At 43.7% G+C, this 21,665-nt stretch overlaps 2 protein-coding genes across 5 annotated transcripts in view; one reads left to right on the top strand and one right to left on the bottom strand.

Annotated features, from left to right (window-relative positions):
- Positions 1 to 123: 123 nt before the first annotated feature.
- On the bottom strand, positions 124 to 11,976 carry prkaa2 (protein kinase, AMP-activated, alpha 2 catalytic subunit). 3 transcript variants are annotated; one of them, XM_030434163.1, is made up of 10 exons: positions 11,698 to 11,976; positions 10,330 to 10,471; positions 9,089 to 9,182; positions 7,986 to 8,130; positions 6,962 to 7,049; positions 6,054 to 6,278; positions 5,434 to 5,596; positions 4,904 to 5,242; positions 4,683 to 4,809; positions 124 to 3,849 (listed from the first exon to the last, which is right to left on the bottom strand). In XM_030434163.1, the coding sequence occupies exons 1-10, from the start codon at positions 11,795 to 11,797 to the stop codon at positions 3,599 to 3,601; spliced, it is 1,674 nt and encodes a 557-aa protein (XP_030290023.1). In that variant the 5' UTR covers positions 11,798 to 11,976; the 3' UTR covers positions 124 to 3,598. The 3 variants fall into 3 exon arrangements, with proteins under 3 accessions (XP_030290023.1, XP_030290025.1, XP_030290024.1); XM_030434165.1 differs by lacking the exon at positions 11,698 to 11,976 and adding an exon at positions 11,269 to 11,520; XM_030434164.1 differs by lacking the exon at positions 11,698 to 11,976 and adding an exon at positions 11,341 to 11,520.
- A 2,076-nt stretch (positions 11,977 to 14,052) lies between these two features.
- plpp3 (phospholipid phosphatase 3) overlaps positions 14,053 to 21,665 on the top strand; it is a 30,969-nt gene continuing 23,356 nt past the window's right edge. The window contains exon 1 of one of the 2 annotated variants that reach the window (XM_030434167.1): positions 14,053 to 14,713. In XM_030434167.1, coding sequence (XP_030290027.1) covers positions 14,575 to 14,713 — 139 coding nt within the window. In that variant the 5' untranslated portion in view covers positions 14,053 to 14,574. The remainder of the gene's footprint in view (positions 14,714 to 21,665) is intronic. The other variant, XM_030434166.1, reaches the window with a different exon arrangement.

Below are 21,665 nucleotides of genomic sequence, written 5' to 3'. Positions count from 1 at the left end.
CTGTTGTTGACATCTGAGGGTGCATTTTTTTGTCTGGAAAAAAAAGGAAAACTAATAATCCTCTGTGATGGGGGTGTTTGCATGTAACATGTTCAAAATGACAAAGCCTTGAGGACAAAAAAGTTTTCCTTGTATATGTCTTGTTTATTGTTTTTCAATAAATACTCATTGAAGTGCAAATCATAACAGCAATATCATGCAGTGCATAACAAGAGAAATCCAAACCCCAATCAGACAGAGAGACAGGGAGGGGCAGTTATAACACACTGTCACATTCAACCACGCACACAGAAACACACCCTTATACACATTTTTTCACAATTACAGGTGTGCGAACACACACATATCACACTCTCACACTCACACACACACACAGGGGTATTTAAGGTTACAGTGATCATAAGAACCCCACCACAGATACACAAGGAGCACAGCTTTGCTGTTGAAAATACTCACTTTGGTACAACACGGAAAGTCTGTATTTGATTAGGCCCTCTGTGATCCCAGCTCTGAACACAGATTACATGACTAACATGCCACTGGTGGTTGCATACAGTTGTAAAGGTACAGTACTACATCTGACAGTAAATTTTAATTATATCAGTAACTTTGAAACATGACCTATGACCTCTGCAAAACAGTGAACTACATTAATCAGGTTTATATTTGTTGTCACGAGCAGCAGAATCAGGAAAAAAATGCGGCATATATGTGCCAGATATGATCCTGATGTGACCGAAGTAGCACACAGAGGACAAGTCATTTAAGACACAGCAACAGAGTGAAATATTGTCTGAAGAACATGTACTAGTGTATACACGGCTGTGTGTGCAGTTGCGTGTGTGTTGCAGCAGGGAGCAGAGTTTCTCCCTGACATCAGAGTGTATTCAGTGGGGTACAGCATGTGCAATCAGACAGGAAAGGCAACGCTACACAGGACATAAAAACAAAATACATGTCATAAAGGGTTTCAGCAGACTAACACAGAATGTGGCTTTCACTGTTTGAACCGTCACAATGCTCGCATAAGGCAAAAATGACTGAACCCATTTCGAATGCAACTGTTACAGCTGTGCAGAGTGCTAAAAGTGAACTGCAGTCCACGTCAAACCATTGTAGGTCCAACAAAGTGTTTGGTTAACAACACTGTAACTGGTTGAACAGTCGTAATGCAGACTGATGTGTGTGAAGCTCCGACGCAGCCAAACTCTCCCCTTTGTTTTGAATTGTTATCTCGTCACTCTTATTTCTTTCACTTTTTAATTACAGATTAATTGTGCAGCCTGAAAATTAGATTTCATTAAATGTTTAAATAACAGCTTTATCGCTAGTTGCTTACCCCGAGCCCGCCAAAAAAAACAATGATGCATACATTGTAACAATAATGACAGTATTAATTATATTAAATATTGGCCATTCTGTGACATCAGTCTAAAGAATATGTACTACCCCTCCATTCACTATGTTTTACGGAGAAAAGAAAGGCAACCGTTCAGTGCTCTCCATTAAAACCCTGCTTAAAACCCCCCAAAAAACCAGAGAGAGACTGACAGATGGGAGGATTCATCTGAGCAGCAGCAGCAGCTTCCACTTTACATTCAGTCAGAAAAGATTGAGACAAAATATTGTTTGTCAGCAGCGCTACACAACCCAGCTCCAGTATCATCTGACGAGACAATGTAGAACATTTTTAAAAGAAGCAACACGTTCATCCAGAAAAAACAGGTAGAGTTTTGTGTATCCACAAAAAGACTGCGATGCAATGAAACAGTAAATCTGCAGACGGTTTTAAGGTGACGACTGAAGAGAACAACCACAGCTACACAAACAGACGAAACCAATGACACACCACAGCATTGTGTTTTAACATCGTCTCTCCCAATCTCACGAAGCACTGCAAAGATCCTCCCGTCAGAAAGAACATGACATGACGATCATGAGACGCACTCTACCCCCATCTGATCTACACTACACACACTGGCTCATGCACACACGCTTCTCAATGAACACGTGCACAGAATTACTGCGTCGCATTCTTTAAGGCAACTGGAGAAAGGTTTCTGCAGCTAATACTGTCCTGCAGCAGACACACACCGCCTCACATCCTTCTCTTTACTCCTCTATTCTATTCACACACAGGATGGACACGGGGGGTTAACACTGCTAATACGACGAGGAGCAATTTTGATTTAAATCAGCAAGTAATAATTTGCTGAAGATGTGCTTGATTTTTGCTCTTTAATTAATTGTAAATATTAAAGCTGTTTATGGCTGGTCAGAGAAAATCTAACTCAAGATGTCACATTAGGGTTTAGGCACCTTTTTCTGATGTTTTTTTTTTTTTTTTTGCAATTTTTTTTCCACATTTGAGGGCTTAAGGCAAAAAATGAAAATGAAAATAGTTAATCGTGGCCGACACTCTCCTCTACAAACAGCGCATGGTATTTTTTCACTGGCCTGCTTTCTTTTTTTTTTTTAAATTAGGCTCTGTGCATGCATGGCTGAGCAGCATATTAACAGTAACTCAACCCGAGTGTAAAGCAGTCTGCACGAGCTGCAAATTTGTGTAGTTACTGAATGCATAAAATGATGGTTGTGTGGGGAATAAAATAGCAGAGACATGTTTGGTATATTTGACCTTTGTCCATCGCTGTTAGCAATGTGTGAAAACTCGTGCGAGACGGTGTGTATCTGTGCTTCAACACTATCCACGCAGAGTATAATCATCTTGCTATCCCGCCGTCTCTCTAGGCTCATTAATATTCTACACTCTATTCAAAATCGTGATAAAACTCTATGTCGATGCAGTGCTTAAATAAAATAGAACTACAGTGTCTAAAAAAACAATCCCTCAAAAATAAATATGGATCTGATATCTAAATAATAATCATCTTTGTGGTGTATAAATCTGTTATTTGGTATACCTTTGTCAACCTTTTCAGCTACGTAATGTGATTGTAGTATAAATATAATATACATGAATAACAAAAGCTTTTTCTTTACAAACCATATTATATAAAACCTGAAATCAAATTTGACATGTGTCGACGTTTCCTCAGACACAGATTTAACCTCAATCTAAACAACAACAAAAAAACTTGAAGAAACAAAGATGGACCTCCTATCAGTGTCTGGGGAAAACTCAGCAGGATATCCCGCCATTTCGTGTTGTCGTGGGCGAAGACATTTCAGCTGTTGATAATAGATTGAAGGTATTTGTGGGAGGAGTGACAGTGAACTTGACCTTTTCTGGCTTCCAGTAGTTCACAGATTCCAGTCCCGGGATCAGTTTTCACAAGCTGAAGCCCTGATGTTTAAACTCCACGACTCTGACTTAAGGACTGTGTCAAAATAAGAAAAAAGAAGCTATTAATCTGCCTTTCTAAAAAAAAAAATGCTTCCTCTCTATGTCTCCGTAATCTGAGGTGACAGGCATTGCTTTTCACATTTCCATTCACCCTTCCAGTGCAATACAACTGGAACAGAGCTAAATAAAGAGGAGACATAAAGGGGAAGTCACTCTGAACATCTTCGCTCCTCACAGCAGATGGCTTAAAAACCCAGTTGACATCCAGGTGACAACGAGAGTTGGGAGTCCTCAGCGAGCCAGTGTGGTGATCAGACTGGCGCACATTTCAAAGAAGTCCATGGTGTGTGATCCCTGACGTGGGGTGAGCTGAGGGGAGCTACCGGACAGGGACCCCGGGAGAGAGGAGCTCAGCTGGGGCAGGTCGATGGCTGGGCTCGCAGAGTCGATGCTCAGTCTGGGTCTGTGGAGACCGGCCGTGGAGCCCGACCTCTGAGGCGTGGACGAACCCGACTTAAAACCCACCGCCTCGATGATGTCATCTGGGGGTCACATGGACAGAGGTAAGTCAGTGTCAGCAACCTAAAGAGGGGTTGCTCATAAAATAAATGTTTTATATAGTTAAACTAATTTACTAATTTTGGTGTGGGCACATTTCTTATAAAACAATTACTGAATGCAATTACTGAATACAGCATCAGGTCCAACAAGTTAAAGCAACTAACAGGTGGTGAAGAGAATAAGCCTACTGACAGGCTGCCAAACATTAAACACCACCATTACCTTGAACAAAATTAACAACATTTCTCTGAGTTTGAACATCTTTTGAAACATTTAGGAAAGTGTTAGAGAAAGGTAATAGGTGCTACATACACTCCTATTGAGAATTGTATGACCTCAAATCTGTGTGTAAAATCCAATCACTTATCATGTATAGAAAGTGCAAAGGTTATGTACATCTGCATCTTGGTAAACAAAAAATTCAGAGTCAAATTTAAAAATAATGGTGAAAGAGATACAACTACATAAAAGATCTTTGTGTGACGAATGTAAGAGGTTTCCTAGATGTTTTCTGCGCTGGCTGAAATGCATGTAAAACATTTTGGCTAAAGCAAGCATCAAAAGTGCTCTCTGCCACCTGATCTGCATAAACACCACCTCAGCTGTTCCAACACCACCAACTCAGCGAAAGCACATTTCAAGGTGGAAAAACTGAATTTCATTTGAGTACTGGCGCTGACCAGCTGGCAACTGCATGGAGGTCGAGCCACACACACTGTGCAATTAAACAAAGTGGAAGATTCTATGATTTTCATGCAGCCGTGTATTAATTATAAAGAGAAATGTTCTGTAGACAGTTTTGTCTTTTACTAACCATCGATGCTCTTGAAGTCGAGCAGGTAGGATCTGCTGTCCACCTGGTACAGCTGCAGGCTCATCTTCACCAGGTTTCCTGTCACCGGATTCTTCCTCCGCACTCGCAGATGGTATGGGTTCACCACCTACAACACAAGATAGCAGACAATAGAGTTCATATGTAGACCTATGTATGCACTGTATAGTGTGTATATGCATGTGTCAGATATATCCTATTACCTTCCAGTCAAAGCTGAGTTGTCTCATAGCCCTGTACACTTCAGCCATGATATCATAAGGTCTGCTCTGACTCCTGATACCGAGGTGCCACTTGGCCTTCTTCACTGCCAGGGGTTTGGGCCGGGTGGTGTTGAGAGCATCAAGAGGACAACGGGACTTGGGGCTGTCGGCCAGGAGCGGAGGCATCCTCTCTGGGTGGGGTTTGACACCGGGGGGCAATGGCATGCCTTCTTCTATGAAGGATCCCTGGGGAGGACTGGAGGCCAAGTAGAACTCGCTGGCCTGGGTCATGATGCGCCGGTTGTCTATTATAAGGTGGTAGGCTACTGCAAGCTGATCCTGCAAGGACAGATGGAGGACGGAAAATCAGATCCTTAAAACATACAACAGCTCTGACGTAGGTGTATTGGCTATTATTGGACGCCTGATGAAAAATAGCCACAAAAGCAGAACAGCTTAGGATAGCACATTGATATTACAACTATAACAAAACCCCAGAAGACAAAGAATTGTGAATGTGTTTTGTGTACCTGTGGATCCCCACTGTAAAGGCTGGTAACAACCTCGGACTCAGTGCATTCAAACTTCTCACACACTTCCCTGACAGCCTCCTCATCCAGGACTGTAGCGTCGTATGAGGGGTCCTCAGGGAACAGGTAGCCTGGCAGGTCCTGCTTAAACCACTCGTGTTCCCTGATATACGAGAGAACAATTAGTTAACTCATACTACTGCTAAGTTACTGTATTTTTATTCACCATAAAACCAAACCTAATGGTGTTTAAGTTGAGGATTCATCTCAAAATGACATTTGTGTTTGACATTTAAACTTGCCTGTAGTCAAACTGTTGTCAAATACAGGTGTCTGATTATGTAATAACAATTCAGATGGGGGACCTTAAAGGGCCAGCAACAAAACAAGATGAGACACACTGCCGTGTGTTTTTTATAACTCGAGTTGTAAGTAATGGACCATTAAGCACAGGGAATAAAGCTGAACAGCACGGTACTGCGACTGAAGCCAATGCAACGTTTCACAATGATTTCACATGACCGACCTTAGCAAATACAAAAGAATAAAAAAAATGTCAAGACAGAAGACAAAGGAGGCCTCTGTAAGGGCCACTTGACCCGTCAGAGCAGGGTCCGCACCTGATGTCTTTGATGGTGGCTCTCTTCAGAGGGTCCACCTGCAGCATGAGCATGAGCAGCGAGGCCACAGAGCGAGTCAGGTACTCTGGGATGTAGAAGACGCCCCCTCTGATCTTCTTAAACAGCGTGGGGACGTGCTCGTCATCAAAGGGCAGAGTGCCGCACAGCAGGGCGTACAAGATCACCCCACAGCTCCAGATGTCCACTTCTGGGCCTGCATAAAGCCTGACAGAGTGATGAGAAGCTTTGACATGTAACAAAAATATCCAGTCTACATTTGTCACTCTTATAGGTCAATTTTTCAAACTGTTAACCACCATTAATTCATTAATTTCGTTAATGTTTCATTATGGATATGAGGGGGCTGACATTCAAGTTATGTCATGGGGTTAACTTTTGCCTTTTAGATGATTTACATCAGACAGTATAGATACAATGAGTACTAGCTAATCATAGCGCAACAGTCCTAGAACTGCACATTGTTTTCATGCTTTGGTGGGCATCATTACTATGTCCATTAAGTTTTGTTTAATGTGAAATTCAAGGCACCCTGTGGAGTTTCGGACCTCTTTTATATGCGGGTCCCTGTTTGGTTTGAACTGTGCCCCCACAAATGGATGCAAATGCAAATTTTTTACAATGATTGCACAGTATTTCCTGATCTGTAGGTGGTTTAAAAACAGCAATGCACCACCAAAGGCAGATAGGAAGACTGCAAAGAAGCAAGGAAGTGTGAATGTAAACAATGAGTTTGCTTTCATGAAGAAAGAAATGCATTTAACACGTTTGTTAGAAGATACACACTGTGCATTTCAGTGCCTGTATGTGTCTTGTTTGTTTAAAAGAAAAAACTCCACAGGGCACCTTTGAAGGTTGTGTTCTGTAAGGTGAATATTCTGTTCACACACCTTCCTGAGATAACCTCGGGAGCAGCGTAGTTGGGTGAACCACAGCTTGTCCTAAGAAACTCCCCATCTGACATCATGTTTGACAGACCTGTGTGCCAAACACAAGACATATTAACACCAGTAACACCCCGGTCAATTGAGACTGGTGAAAACCCTCTATAATCATTACTGCTGCTGATCCTTTGATACACACAAGTTAAAATGAACACAGCCCGGCACAGGGAGGGTGAAAGGTATACACTGTGGACACCACCGATATCTTTATCCTCCTTTAACCTCCGCGACTCTAGCTCAGAACACAAAGCTCATCTAATTGGATGAGCCTTTCCCTGGCTGCTAGGGCCTCAGCCGAACGCTGAACACCAGACGCTGTGTGATGTGCTGACCTTCTCTTTATCTTTTATCCCTGTTCCCTTAACACTCCCTCTCGCCGCTCACCAGCGCCTGTTACTGTCAGCCAAAACACTTCTCATGCTGTGCACCGATGTCGCACCCCAACGATTCCTTGCCTATCAAATGACACTGGGGCCTCAAGGCTTCCTGCCAGACATGATATGAGACCTGGCCGTTGCTATGGGACCTCTCTTCACCCCACATGCCCTGCTGTGCACAAGGGCCTTGGTGTGTTTTTGAAAATATTTCTCTCTTTCATGGACATATTACATCAGAAACAGTCTCTTAACCACCATCAGCTAGAACAATTATGCCACAGCAGATAAGAAACTGTGTTCAGTGTGAAATTAATTCTCATTTAATAATGAGGTTAACAGGTGCATGATGGTGATTTCACACTTTTCTACAAGTGTATAATCAGGTGAATAATTATGCTTTGTCCTACAACTGTGTAACAAACTCTCCAATTAGTTAGTAATTCCACTCAGCTCCGCCACATATGCTGCTTCTTTGTCTTTCTGATGATTACATTCAGTAATGTTCTGTTATACTTTCTGTTATCAATTCTTCTGCCAAGCCAGAGAGACCTCCGTCTCTCCATCTTAATGTAACTCTTCCTTGGGGATCCTACCGAAGTCTGCTATCTTGGCGTTCTTGCTAGCATCAAGCAAGACATTCTCAGGCTTGAGGTCTCTGTGGACCACCATGTGCCTGTGGCAGTAGTCTACAGCTGAGATGATCTGCTGGAAAAGACGGCGTGCTTCTGTGTCTTCCACCTGAAAGACATAATATGAATGGACATGATTGGACCGTGGCTGTGCTGATTAAGGAGTGCGTAACTGTGTGAATGTGAGATAGAGTGTTTACAAGCTCAGAAACAGGCCTATGATGCATGTGTACAAAGAACACTGAAGGTTATGTGGTGTCTTGTTTAAAACAAATTTTGTTATCCTCATTCAGGGTTGGTCACAAGGTTGCTATGGCTAAGGGCCTAGATAAAGTTAATTTCTATTCAATATATAAACAGTCTCGAGAAGAGGTTGTCTCCACATGTCCTGAATGTGTGTGTGGGTGTTTGGAACGCCATGCTTCAATCAAAAGCTTTCAATCTCAAAAACTAAAAGCGAACATCTAAAAGTGAGTCAGGCAGATGTCAAAATGATCATTGACAGCTCTCAGAGCGGTGGAACAGTGATGGTGTGTGGGAACACTGTCATCAAATATATTTTCATGACTCATAAACTAACAATGACATCTCCTGGAAGTTTTCAACAGACGTTAAAACAGAAAAAAGTAAATGTTTTTGATGCAAAATATATGTACATGGTGGGGATAGTTGCAGTTTAAACAGTTTGCATGAAGAAAATATTTTGATGTCTTACTCAAGAGCGTAAGAATAAATTCAGAAAGAAAAAAATTTGCTCATACGACTTATCTTAAGTCACTGAAAGTAACCAATAAAACATACATAAAATAACATCATGTAGCAGAATGTTTATGACTCCTAAAGTCAATAAAACACATAATAGCTTTACTCGGTTGACCACAACAATAACCAAGTAAAGGCCAATTCACCAAGACATACACCATGCCTGTTTGTCCGATTATAGCAGTAGTAACTACAGAACCAGTAGTTTCTGATGAAGTGACCATTGGAACCCATTTGATAAAGACTCAAATCGAATGAATGAATTTGATTCATGAATTAGTCAATTAATAAATGAAATGTCTCACCCGTCCATGTTTGCAGATGTAGTCAAACAGCTCACCTCCAGACACGTACTCCATGACCATGAAGAAATCTGTCGGTGTGCTTATCACCTGGTACCTACAACATAAACATTCATTTGTAATGACATGAACTTTCCGTATATGAATTAACATTTCAGCTTCTTTCACATCATACCCATAAATTTAAATATAACAATAATATAACTATATCTCTCTTATTTACTTGAAAACATGCAACGTATAAATACACAGAAAGATGAGGCAAAGCTGTGATGTATGGCTACTGCTGAGTATAGGCATTATTTTCATAAAGGTCAGGTATATTAAAATGTGGGCCCAATCTCATGAATGGTTGCTCCCGGGAGATTCTATACTTCATCACAATCTACTTCACTCCTGTCGAGCCGGGTGTAGCACAACAAGGCCGGCACCGTGGGAGAAATAAACACAAACCAAATCACAATTTCTTACTTTTTCTGTTCTACAAACACACACACACACATTGATCCTAGGTAATATAAACAGTCAAAGCGCTTGAGGGATATTTTGAGGCATTTGTTCTAATTTATTTTACTTTGTGCTGGTTTTACAAACAGGGCTGATATATCCCATAGTCTGCTTTGAGCCTAGTGCCTGAAGCTGCCTGTAACAAATAAAAAAAAATAAATGTGTTCGTGCCTGTCTCTGTGAATGTATGTCTCCATGAGAGTGTATTCTACGGCTCTACAGCTCACAACCCGAGAGCTCACATATCTGCCATAGCTTACAGCTTGACAGTGGACTAACCCTAACCCTGGCCTAAAAATAACGCAGATTGTTGAGAGACAGAGAGAGAGACATGGACTGACAAGGAGAAAGAGGCCAGGGAGACAGCAGGAAAGAGAAACAAGGGACACAAGGTCAAAGAAATAACCCAAGAGGAGCCAAGACACCTGGATGAGGACAAGGATTTAGTCATGTACAGCCACTTCTATCATCTTAACTGGAGATTTGAACCAACCTGAACAGATTTGTTCATCTAGTTCCAACTGTGTGTGTGTGTGTGTGTGTGTGTTGCTATGTTTGTGTGTTCTGCCTCCTGGGAGCCATGTGGGCATGCTCAGTTCAGCCCGGCTGTAGTAAACAAACAGGAACAAACAAAGCATGCCACAACACAGAGGCAACACGACGGCCACTCGTTTAACAGAGCTCAGTTATCCCCCTTTTAAAGTCGACAGATGGACGTGTCGTCTTTCTCCACTTACAGCTTGATGATGTGTGGGTGTCTGAACAGTTTGAGATTCTGGATCTCGCGTTTGATCTTCCCAACGACATCGAGGCTGCGGATCTTCTGCCTGTTTAGGATCTTCACAGCCACTTTATGGCCTGTTAACTGATGTTCGCCAACTGAAAATAAAAGAACAGGGATATGAAGCAGATACAGCACACAGGTAGAAAAACAAGATAGGGAGTCACACACAAGCAGTTAGGCAAAAGATATGGATGCCTGAAGGGATGTGAAAAGGGGCACTAATGGGTTGAGATTTGATTTGGATAACTGTTACATGGAAGGCTTCTACATAACAGTATTTTTATTTGTTTTAGACTATTGTAGCCCTTATTTGCTAGCATATCTGTTCAGGGTGCGTAGCTCCCAACCCATTTCCAAAGCTTGACTAGAAACATGAGCTATAGAGCACTATTAAAGGGAGGATGAAAAGCTTTAACCCCCACATAGGAGGTATCCAACACAATGAGCCATCATCATTACAAAATACATTAAAAATAATATTTAATTCATGGATTTAGACTGAATTATTGCATTGATTTTCTTTTCTTTTTCTACATGCATCGCTGAACAAACTGATTTCCCCTCATGCATAATATATGCAGGCTGAAACATTAAGGTTAGCCATGACTTCAGTGGCTAAGCTAACACCAAAGACTTTTGCTAACACATCCCTGATTTGCGCACACAAGAAACAGGCGGTGTGAGCGTCGGGTTAAAGCTCACAAGGTCATGCAAAAAACTAGCAAAGAAAAACATGAAATAACATCCTGTGATAGGCCTCTTCAGCAAAACTTTTCGGCTGTGAGCTGTTTTTCCAGACTTACTACACACTTAACAGGCTGCCACTAGCCTTGAGTAGGATAACATATCGGACTAGCTACACCGTTTATAAACACTCCGTCACTTAACGTACGTTGAGCTCTCACGGTGGGTTTCGGTCAAGCTCAGACGTCCTTTACCGCAAAGACAGGGCAAAGAAACCTACCACGGGCGTAAGCTCCTTATTGTTTAAGGGTTGTGCGATAACAATGTGAGTATGACTGTGCATCTTCTTGGTAGCTGTTGTCCGCCGGGTAATTACACCTGCCATAGCTGATAACAGTAGCTACAAACAGGGGGGGATTCGGTGAAAGAATTTGACTTTCAAGCGCGCGGATTCTCAGAACACATCTACGCTCTCAGTCCCTTCCGCCGCAGCCGTTGGGCCGCCCCAGCTACGCAAACTGCGCACTGACCGCCGGCAAGTTTGACGCTGTCACGGAGACTACTTCGTATTACTCCCAACTGAGAGGCGCAAATTGTACACAGTGCACTCGGTTATGACACAAAAGCGTGACTTAACTCTTCACTTTTCCAAAGGTTCCCACTCCGAGCGTGTCGCCGAGGATGTAATGGCCGATCTTTACCCTGCCTTCGTGTTTCTGTTGTTGCCTCTCTGCCATCTTCTCCGTTACCAACGGCTGGGCTGCTCGGTGTGGTGGGTGTGCTGCCTGCCTGCCTGTGGGGCGCACGGAGGGGCGGGGCACTCCTCACCGAAGACCCACCGACGACTCAGCCCGTTGAACGAGCACCGTGGCGGGGGTGAACGTAAAGGCTTTACTGGAGGCCAGATATCTGTCGTAAAGCGCTGGCTAGCCCGTGTGTCATTACCGGGGAGCAACCGGGATTATCCCTCCAGGAGACAAACTGACTCTGCCATCTAAAATGTTTACATCCCACCGACCTGATGTTATGGCGAGATTTGCACCCGGGCTATCATCTTACCTACCCTGATACTGTGCACAACCTGTGACAGGAGGGTAAACATATGGCTGAGAGTGTGTGTGGAAGTGGTACATTATAAAACAGCCAATATTTAAAGGTTCACTTTGTTGTTTTGGGGAAGAAATATGAGTCAGAAAGGAAACATCAACATTGATAGATTTGATTTTCATGTTTAAATACACTGAAAAAAGAAAAACTGCCAGCAATTTCCTGCTTTTTTGCTTTTACCTTTCAAAAAAGTGCCCTTTCTAGCTTCAGATACTGTTCTGGTGACCCCATATTTAAGTTACGGACATATTTTCATCAAATTGATATATCTGGGACTGTATTATTACCTTATTCATATTGTAAACATTACCTTTATGAGTTTGAGTTTACCTCCCGAAACCACACAGTGCACCTTTAAACTGGGCTAAACATAATGTAACCCGCCTTTTGTAGTGAATATTTCTTTGCTACATGATTAAAAAAACAAATATGAATTCAAAAGAGCCCACCATGCTACGAGCAACACATCACAGCATCCGTATCAGCAACCAGAATTTTTTATATAAAAGCCTTTTACTGGATTATAATTACCAATGATTTAAATGCTACAGCTGGCAGAATATCAAGTTAATTAAAATGACTATATAGGCCTGGGCCTGGGTAGATGACTTTATATATCCTATTTTTTGTATTAATTATGTAAATCTGCAAAGTAGCTGGAAACCAAGGTTATCAAATAAATATTTGCCTCCAAAATGTAGTAAAAGTATAAAATAGCAGCATAAAATGAAGTCCAAGTACCTCAACATTTTACTGGTCTTCAGTACTTTCTTTGTTTTAGTACCTACATTTTTTAGTGTGATCAAGCTGGTCTGTCAGGTCAGTCCTATTTCCATACGCTCACAGCTCATATTGTTTCCTTTTTCAAAAGCGTCATGTTGTTGATAATCTTCCATTAACTTTTTGGAACACAATGGGTTGGTTAAAAGAAAAAATAGAAAGGTCGCAAAAGTGGGAGATGATGGATGGGAGAATGACTTGAGGTGTTCACATTTAACCACTAGGTGACAGTATACGTTTAATTTACCACTGCTCAGTATGACTCCTGGATCTACTCTGCTCCTGAGAGCCCTCTCTAAAAATGGAAAGCATTTGTGGAGCTGGCGAATGGACTTCTTCTTATCAGCATGAAACATGCTTTTAGTTATTTTTTATGTATGCTGCCATTTAATACACTCAGTCATCAGATAGTGCATGATTGGTTTCACTGACAGGAGCAGAATACACAGAATATTTTCAGCTTGTTTGGGATGTAAAAACAAATTAGATATTTCTTTTGCCATCAGATTCTAACATAAGTCTTTCAACATGAACTGACAAAACCAGGTACATGTTTATAAAAGACAAAATAAATGTATATTACAAGCTATCATACATAAGACAGTGGTTGGTTAATTAAAATATACTTTGCAGGCCATATTTGTACTTTATTCATTTATTTATTCACATGTTATGATTGAATAAGGAAGCCTATGCTGAATTATTAACTAAAGATTAATGAAGGGGGGGTGGGCTTAGATAAATTCATACTTCTCCCCACTCCTTTTCGAACATCTAACTAGAATTGCCTGTTTTCATATGTACTGCTCTTTTGTTGGTTTATTTGTTTGTGGATTAAATAGATAAATAAATAAATAAATAAATAGCCTAAATAGATAAATAAAAATGTATATGTTCGATTTAAAGATTTCAATCAATAGATCACAACATATTGGAAAAAATAGGGACGAATTGCTTTAATGATTGTCAGGGTGAAAAGAGCACTACACCCTCATATATCCAATAACATATCGTCTGTGAAACGCTCCGGGCATCTGTCGCTCTGGTGCGCCTGTCGTACCGCGCGTAACCGCCGGGGGCGCTGCGTCCCCGCAGTGCGCTTTGCTCCCGCCTGGGCTCCAGTCTGAGAAAGTTTTCCATGCAGGGATGAGGTGATTATCCACCGCTAGCAGAGGGAAGAGGGCTGAGCTGGGGGAACTCGAAGAGAGCAGGGGGAGGAGGAGAAGAAGAAGGATTGATATAACAAGCGTCTGTCGGTGCACAGCGCAATTCTCACTCTCTCCAAGTGTTTGAACGAAGAGCGATAACGGGGAGCGGGCTTTCCATTCATTTCGAGCGCAGCCAACATTTTTTTCTGTCTTGAGTCCGTGGCGCGGGTCCGCTCACCAGATAACACTCTTTACGTTTTTAAACTTTTACAGCTTTCTGTGTTTTTTTTGTTTTTGTTTTTGTTTTTTGTTTGTTGTTTAAGTCAGCAGATCTGAAACTTTACGAGAGCTCTGGGTTGGGAAGTTTCTTTCCCCCGTTAAAGTGCGTGACATTTCTTTTGAAGGACTTGAGAGCCTGACAGAGTTTCTTCACCTAACGCGTGGTGTGGGATTTTTGAGCTGAATCGGGGAGTTCTCAAATGCAAAAGTACATGTATGAGAAAGCAATGGCCCAAGAGACAAGGAACGGAGGAACCTCTACGTTAAACAACAACAATGGTGTTGACAACAGCAAGAAGAAGCTGCTAATAGCGCTCGACATCTTCTGTCTTCTACTTGGTAAGTTTATGAATAAGTTTATTAACTGTATCATCATTTGAATTGTTGTTTATTTTTTTTTATAGCTTACATCAGCTTATTTGAACTACACTGCTGGAGTGACACAAAACAAAACAAAACAAAACAAAAACAGTAAACGCATTAAACAGGACCCGCGATTTCTAATGATTGGCAATAAAAGCCTTATCGTTTTAAAAGTATTGCCTGTTATCTGTGACCACAAGACACTTTAATCTGCAACAGCTACTTATCATCCAGCTCCAACACACCACCCCATGCCGGGGGAGGCGCGGAACTCAACGCTGGCCGCGCACAACAACAGCTCAGGCTGTCACGCTGAGACAAAAAATACACTTTTTAATACAGAGGACATCACAGACATGGAGTGTGTTAATCACAAACACATCATCAATGCAAGAGAAGTTTGGACTTATTGACATTTTGCTGACTGACTGACATGGTGACACATCACATATTGATCATTTCACTGGACTCTGGACTCTATCAGTGGATGCCCCTGCCTACAAGCCTGGGGCATAAATGTTTTGAAGTGTTGTGACCTGCCCTCTAAATAGCCGCTGAGTCCCCCTCCTGTGCCCTCGCAACCTTGTTCATCTGACCCTAAACCTCCAGAGGTGCCATTCCAGCTAGAGCCGTCCATACGCAGAGATGCAAGTGGAAATCGAGGTGTAATGAAGGTGTCGATTCATAGCTGATGAAACTGTCACCGGAGAGCACAGACGCCTGCTCCAAACTGGCTTGTTTGTGCTGTGGAGTTTTGTGTGTTGGTAACTTGTTATTCCGCCAGCGTCCCCATCCAGATTCAGTGTCCACTGTCAATGTGTGTGTGTGCTTTGAGAGCTGGTTTGTTTTTTGGCTGTTGTCACTGTAGCCCGGTCCTTTTCAAGCTCCAGCGGCCCCCCTTTCTCTTCCCCTCTGTTTTCAGTCCCCCAGTCTCTCCTTTCTCTCTTTTGGAAAAGGATTATGGGAGTAGCGCTTTAACTTCTACACATTCTCTCCCAGAACCCTGCAAATCCCTGGCCAGCTGCCCCTGATCACTCCACTTCAAATGACTCTCCCTCTCCCTCTCCAGCTTTCTCCCGAGCCCTCTCTCTCCCTCTCTGTCCAGGGGACTGCGTGGAATAATTGCTTAAGCATGTGTTGTGGCAGGGGAATGCCTCTCCGATCGAACGGAGAGAGGTGGAGAGGCGGGACGCGTGGCTGACCGGGCTTTAGAGAGGCAGGTGGGAGCCGCCGCAGCAGCAGCAGCTTCGTATGGGGAAACTGAAGCATCAACAGTAGTAACAAAATAGGCCACACTGCCACACAGGAACAGGACTTTTTTATGACCCAGGATGTTACAAATGGTGCAGATTAACTCCACTGTGTAGTAGAAGCAGATCTGCCTGACAGGCGCAAAGTTTTTCCAGCGGCCTTTTATATTGGTTCTGCTTATTAAAGAACCTCAGACTGAGATACGCTGTTTCATCTGCACCCTTATAAATGTAGATGAGCTTTGAGCGCATGTGGAGCGAATTTCCTGCGCAAACCGACTTCCTTTTGCTGGTTAAGGCTCTACAGTCTTTGCCATGTTAGGGGGGGAAACACAAGCACACACACACACACACACACACACACACGCATGCATGTAAAGACACACACGAACTCAAAAGGGCACAACGATTCTCCTTTGTCATGCTAAACACAATCTGGCTGCTCATTGATGATTGGTTGGCCCACTTTAGTGGTTCGGGGAGGGGGGGTTACACATGGGGGGTGGAGGGATGGGGGGGTTAAAAGAGAGAAGAAGAAGAAAGGCCAGGAGAAATGGGGGGGGGGTATCAGGGGGTCCTGAATGAGAGACAAGGAATGCGGGGTGTGTGGAGGGCTCAGAATAATCTTGAATGGGCTCTGTGTGCGTATCAGATAAAGGTCAGTGTACACTACACAGCTTGTTAATGCATAAAAATCTCATTACCTTTAATTAGTTCCTATCTGCCAGCTGGTGCCACACACACACGCAAATGTTGGATAGTGACACCTTTCTGTTATTGGGTTAGGGTTATATCTGTATATCAGCCTGCCCTCAGGCACGGGTAATTGTTCTGTTTGCATAAAGGACATCTGAGGCCATCTCTGCTCACGCACACACCAGCACATGTGTACAAGCTAAAGAAAGGGTTCCCCCTTATGTTGCCTCTGCTAATCAAGGCTAATGATGCATAAACACAGCGGGACCAGAATGCTAATGAAAAAAATGTATACGCACACACACACACACACACACACACACACTCACCCAGCATCAACTCCCGAGTTACAGCATTTGGTTCTGGCAGCTGAGCTCAAGAATCATCTGCTGATTTTGCTCTGGCTCGGGTTCCACTCTCGCTGAGCAGCGGAGTTGATTTAGCGACGCCATAAGGAGCACACACACAAACACCATACACTTGCTATAAATACGCCAACCTCACCGCGGGCTGCAGAATTTCATTCTTCTCGCTTTCCCAATCCCCTCATGAGCGCGGCCGTCTACTTGTCGTCCACGTTAAAGTGGATGTTTACTGTGAACACACTCTGTCACCCACTTTAGCTTTCAGGAAACCATACGTCTAAAAGTAGCCTCACCTAAGACCCAGATTAAGTTTTACACAATGCAAAGGAGATTATGCATTGTGTGTTTGCTTGGGCGCATTCACAAGTGTGTGTCTGGGTTTGGAAGCCTTTCACAGTCAGAGCTGCAGGGGCCTTTTTTTTGCAGAATATAAACATAGGTTGTCCAGAGCGGTCTCCGCTGACTTTAACTGCTGTCAGTTGATGTTAAAGCACAACAACATCTGTCTGGATGTTGCTATGGTGACGACAGCTCATATAATATTGCATCTTATCTCAGAGAGCCCTTTTTCCATCAGCATCTCAGATGATACAGTCAGGTGTTCGGTGACGTGACTTCTCCACGAGCGACAGATGTTATGAGCAGGGGAGAGGAGTGTAACCTTTTGGCCCGAGGAAATCAGCTTCATAACCGGCCCTGGAGCATTAACCCTATATGGCCGTAGCCGACTCCTGCCTCCCCATTAGCTGCTATAGCATTACAGCAGTCAGTCACACAGCCCCTCATTAAAGCTGGAGAGGTTTAACCTCTACCTCCTCAGGCCTCAGCCACTTCAGTCCTGAGCCGCTCTACAAATATTTTCCAGAATTTCTCAAATTCTTCATCTGGCTGCAGCGCAGTGGCTAAAGACTCTTGATGTGACATCTGGTGCAATTTCAGGAGTGAGTGAACCAGGGTGCATGGTGTGTGTGTGTGTGTGTGTGTGCAAAGTGGTGCTCAGGAAAGGGTGGGAAACGGAAAGGTAGTGTCGGTCGGAGGTAGGTGTGGTTGTGAAATGAAATCCTGTCCATTTTTTTTTTTTTTGCCCCACAGCCCACTTCCATCCTCTCCCCCCTTCCTTCCCTCTCTGCTCCCTCTCCACTCGAGCTTGTCTCCGCTCTCCTTATCCGAAGAGAAATGGCATACATTAGTGGTCAAACACTCAAACAATATACGATCCGGTTCATTTTGTATTTGTAGCGACAGATAAATAGAAAAGTAGTTTTTGCCAAGTGTCTTAATAGTGAACTGTAATCAAACTGGCAGCGTGTGGGGCGGGGGCCTCACACACAACCCCAAACACAGGCTCCAGTCCAAAGCAGCTGACCTTAATCTAAGGGCAAATATTCTGCACGAGTCAGTGTGTTCAGAGTAGGAGCTGAATGAGAACTACTACTTGGCTGGATACAGATGCCCAAAGAGAGGAGGAGAGGTGGGATAAACATGCAGACTAAGGCCGCAACTAATGATTATTTTCCTTGCTGATTAATCTGCCAATCATTTTCACGATTAATCATTTGGTCCAGAAAATGTTGAACGATTGTGTGAAATGCACATCACAGTTTCCCTGAGCTCAAAAAGCGTATTTGTCCAAATAACAGTCCAGAACTTACATAGTTTTATGACACAGAAAAGCAGCAAATCCTTATATTTAAGAAGCAGGAACCAGCGAGTGTTTGACATTTTTACTTGAAAAAGGTCTTTAACAATTAATCCATTAGTTTGCAACAAATGTTCTTCGGATCACTGGTGGACTCAAGGGGGGAATCGGTCCATCTGGTGGCCCCATGTTTGAAAAAGTCCCTTCAGATAAAACATGATAAAGTGCCCTCCGTGGTGCTCTTTCAGTGCCCTTTTACGCACCACTACCACATCACATAGAGCTGGTGCCCTTTTAGTTTTTGTGCACCCCCTCGGAGTCCACCACCCCTCCCAATCACTAATCAATTAATCGACTACTTGTAGCAGCTATTATGCCAATGTGCTCATTTCACCATGACGCCTGTCATGTCAAGCATCACTGATTTGGCTGTTCAGTCGATAAAATCCATCACTCTCTACTAGTAGCCGAGTTATTTGTCCCTAGCTCCCACCAGGACCATTTGTATCTATTGATAAGAAGTACTATAGTTGTTTGCATTTTCTATGTGTTTGAGTCCCGACGTTGATTCTCCCTGTCAGTCTGTTCTTCAGTTAGTCAGGATGGGGTCAGAGGTCAAGCAGAAAATAGACTCATATAGGAGAAGGGCCCGCAGTGCTCTCTGTATGACATTTCCTGCTCTCACATACAGCCGAGGGCGTCGTGCAGACATTCAATGGACACGCACACACAGCAATATGTAACATCAGTCTCAAGATTCAGCTCTGACAATAGTCGGATATGGTATTTACGGTATGATTACATCACTGTATGCTTGCCTGTGCGTTCTGTAGGGGGGCTTTATCGGGAGGCCTGTGGTGGGTTGGGATGTGTGTTGTGGCTGCAGGACGAGGCGAGGTCAGGGCTCTGTAGAAGGTGAGGAATGTCCTCTGGCAGATGACCATCATTGCATGACATAATAAGATAAAGATCAGCCACAGTTGTGGCCACGGGGCCACTGGTCCCAACAGAATGTGTGTAATTTCAAATGTGTAGACGTATATTTCTGTATGTCGTGATGGCGGTCGGTGGTGGCATTGTGGTCAGACTGCAACATTTTAAGTTCGTCACTGTGACATGTGGCTGGTTTCTGCTGGTGCAGGAGTTAAATGACAAACCCCCGGGGTGTGTGTCTGCGCAGGGCTGCGATTAGAGGTGTGTGGGTGTGAGGGTGCGCGTGTGCGTCCCCTTGGGGTTTATGAGGGAGAAAGAAGGCGCCCAGAGCTGTCATTAGGTGGACTGTATGGCCTGAAGGGCAAAGTATGTGTATGCATATGTCTGCGACGTGTGTGTGTGTGTGTGTGTGGGTAGCATGTGTAAGGCATCTGTGGCTCCACTTGTGTGTTTGTGTGTCCCATGTGGCTCTCGAGGGCAAGCCGAAGGCATCGGGCTGACTGATGTGACTGTGTCTCTTTACGCTGGTTTACAAACCAGACACATTCATCTCTTTTAACTCGTTTCCCAATGCCTCCTCCTTCCTTGCAAAACAATTCAATTGCACAATAAAAGACTAAACTTGTGAACAGTGAACAACAGCTTGTAGTTTACATTTCGACAACAATACTGTAGTAAAAATTCTGTGACTTCTGCCTCTCTCTTCACTCTCTTATCTATAATTACACCGTCAAACTGCTTATTTAGATAAATCAGGATTACTGGGCTGGACCCGACCATAAACTTTTGTTGGCATTCAGTTTGTTTACGCTTGTGTGTGAGTTCTTAACGGGTGTTATAAAAATGAATATTGTGTTTGATCCTGTTTGAGCTGATTCATAAACCCCTTACCGGAGGTTTTCACACTTTCTAGGATCATAGAATGATTATTAACATTGGAATACACAGCTTCAAACGCCAACAATGCTACTAGCACTCGGATGTAAATGAGAGCAGTTGATCTTGTACATCAGTGCTTCATCGTAGCCAGCGGGCTGCGAGCAGGAGGCCTCATTACGTCTCTCTGTAACACCACACTGTCCTCGCCTGGGCCTCCTCCCTGCTGTTACACAGGCCCCTCTGTCTGTCACTTTCCCTTACTACATTGCCCACTACAATCCTCTGTATTTGTGTGTGTGCGCATCCAGAGATGGGGGGTTGGGGGTCAGGGAGATTTCACTGTTTCACTGAGAACAATGCCCCTTTTGATGCATCTCAGCACTCTTTGTTTCGTTAACGAGGACCCAGCCGGCTAGTGGCAGACAGAAGGAGGATGAAATGGAGGGAGGGACGGAGTGAATGAGGTAGAGATGAGAGAGTGAGAGAGAGAGAGCCTCCTCTTCTAAGCTTTGAGCTCTCAAGGCCACTTGATTATCTGTCAGTGGTTTACGGCCGTTGGTGCTCCTCCTAGCAGCAGTGTCGACTGGATTGCGGGCCGTAGTGCTTATCTGCTCGGCTGTGGCCAGCGCTGTGGCAGTAATCAGCTCAGCATCTTTATTGGCGCTGGCCCTTATCTGTGCTGCAGCCACTGAGCCCTATCCTGTTTACATACAGTGAAGAGGATCGCTGGAATACGACAAGAACAACATGCAGACCACTCACACTGTGGCTGCAATTTAATAGTCTTCAGGTCCACAATGTGTGCAGAGGTGAGGAGGATACTGAAGGAGGAGCTGAGGGGAAGAGTAGAAAGGGTGGCGTCGGGTTTCAAAGACTCCACGGCCCTCTCCTCCTCAGCCAGGCTTTTGTCCCAGAGGGTAATAATGCCATTATGGAAACAACAGAGAAACGCCCAGCCGGCCAGCCAGCCAGCCACCCAACCAACCAGCCTAGTAGCCCGATCTGGCCCCTGGGCACTGCTCAGGTTTCCCCTCATTGGAGCAGCTGTGCGTTCGTTCTCCTCTTTCACCTGACAGTGTGGCCAACACATTATAAAAGTCCTCCAGCCTTCTCGACTTGCTAATGTGGACCAAAGTCGATTTCCTACCAAACAATGTTGAGTCCAA

Source organism: Sparus aurata, chromosome 11 (assembly GCF_900880675.1).
Source record: "Sparus aurata chromosome 11, fSpaAur1.1, whole genome shotgun sequence".
Taxonomy (NCBI): Eukaryota; Metazoa; Chordata; class Actinopteri; order Spariformes; family Sparidae; genus Sparus; species Sparus aurata.
This window is presented reverse-complemented; position numbering and strand designations above follow the sequence as displayed.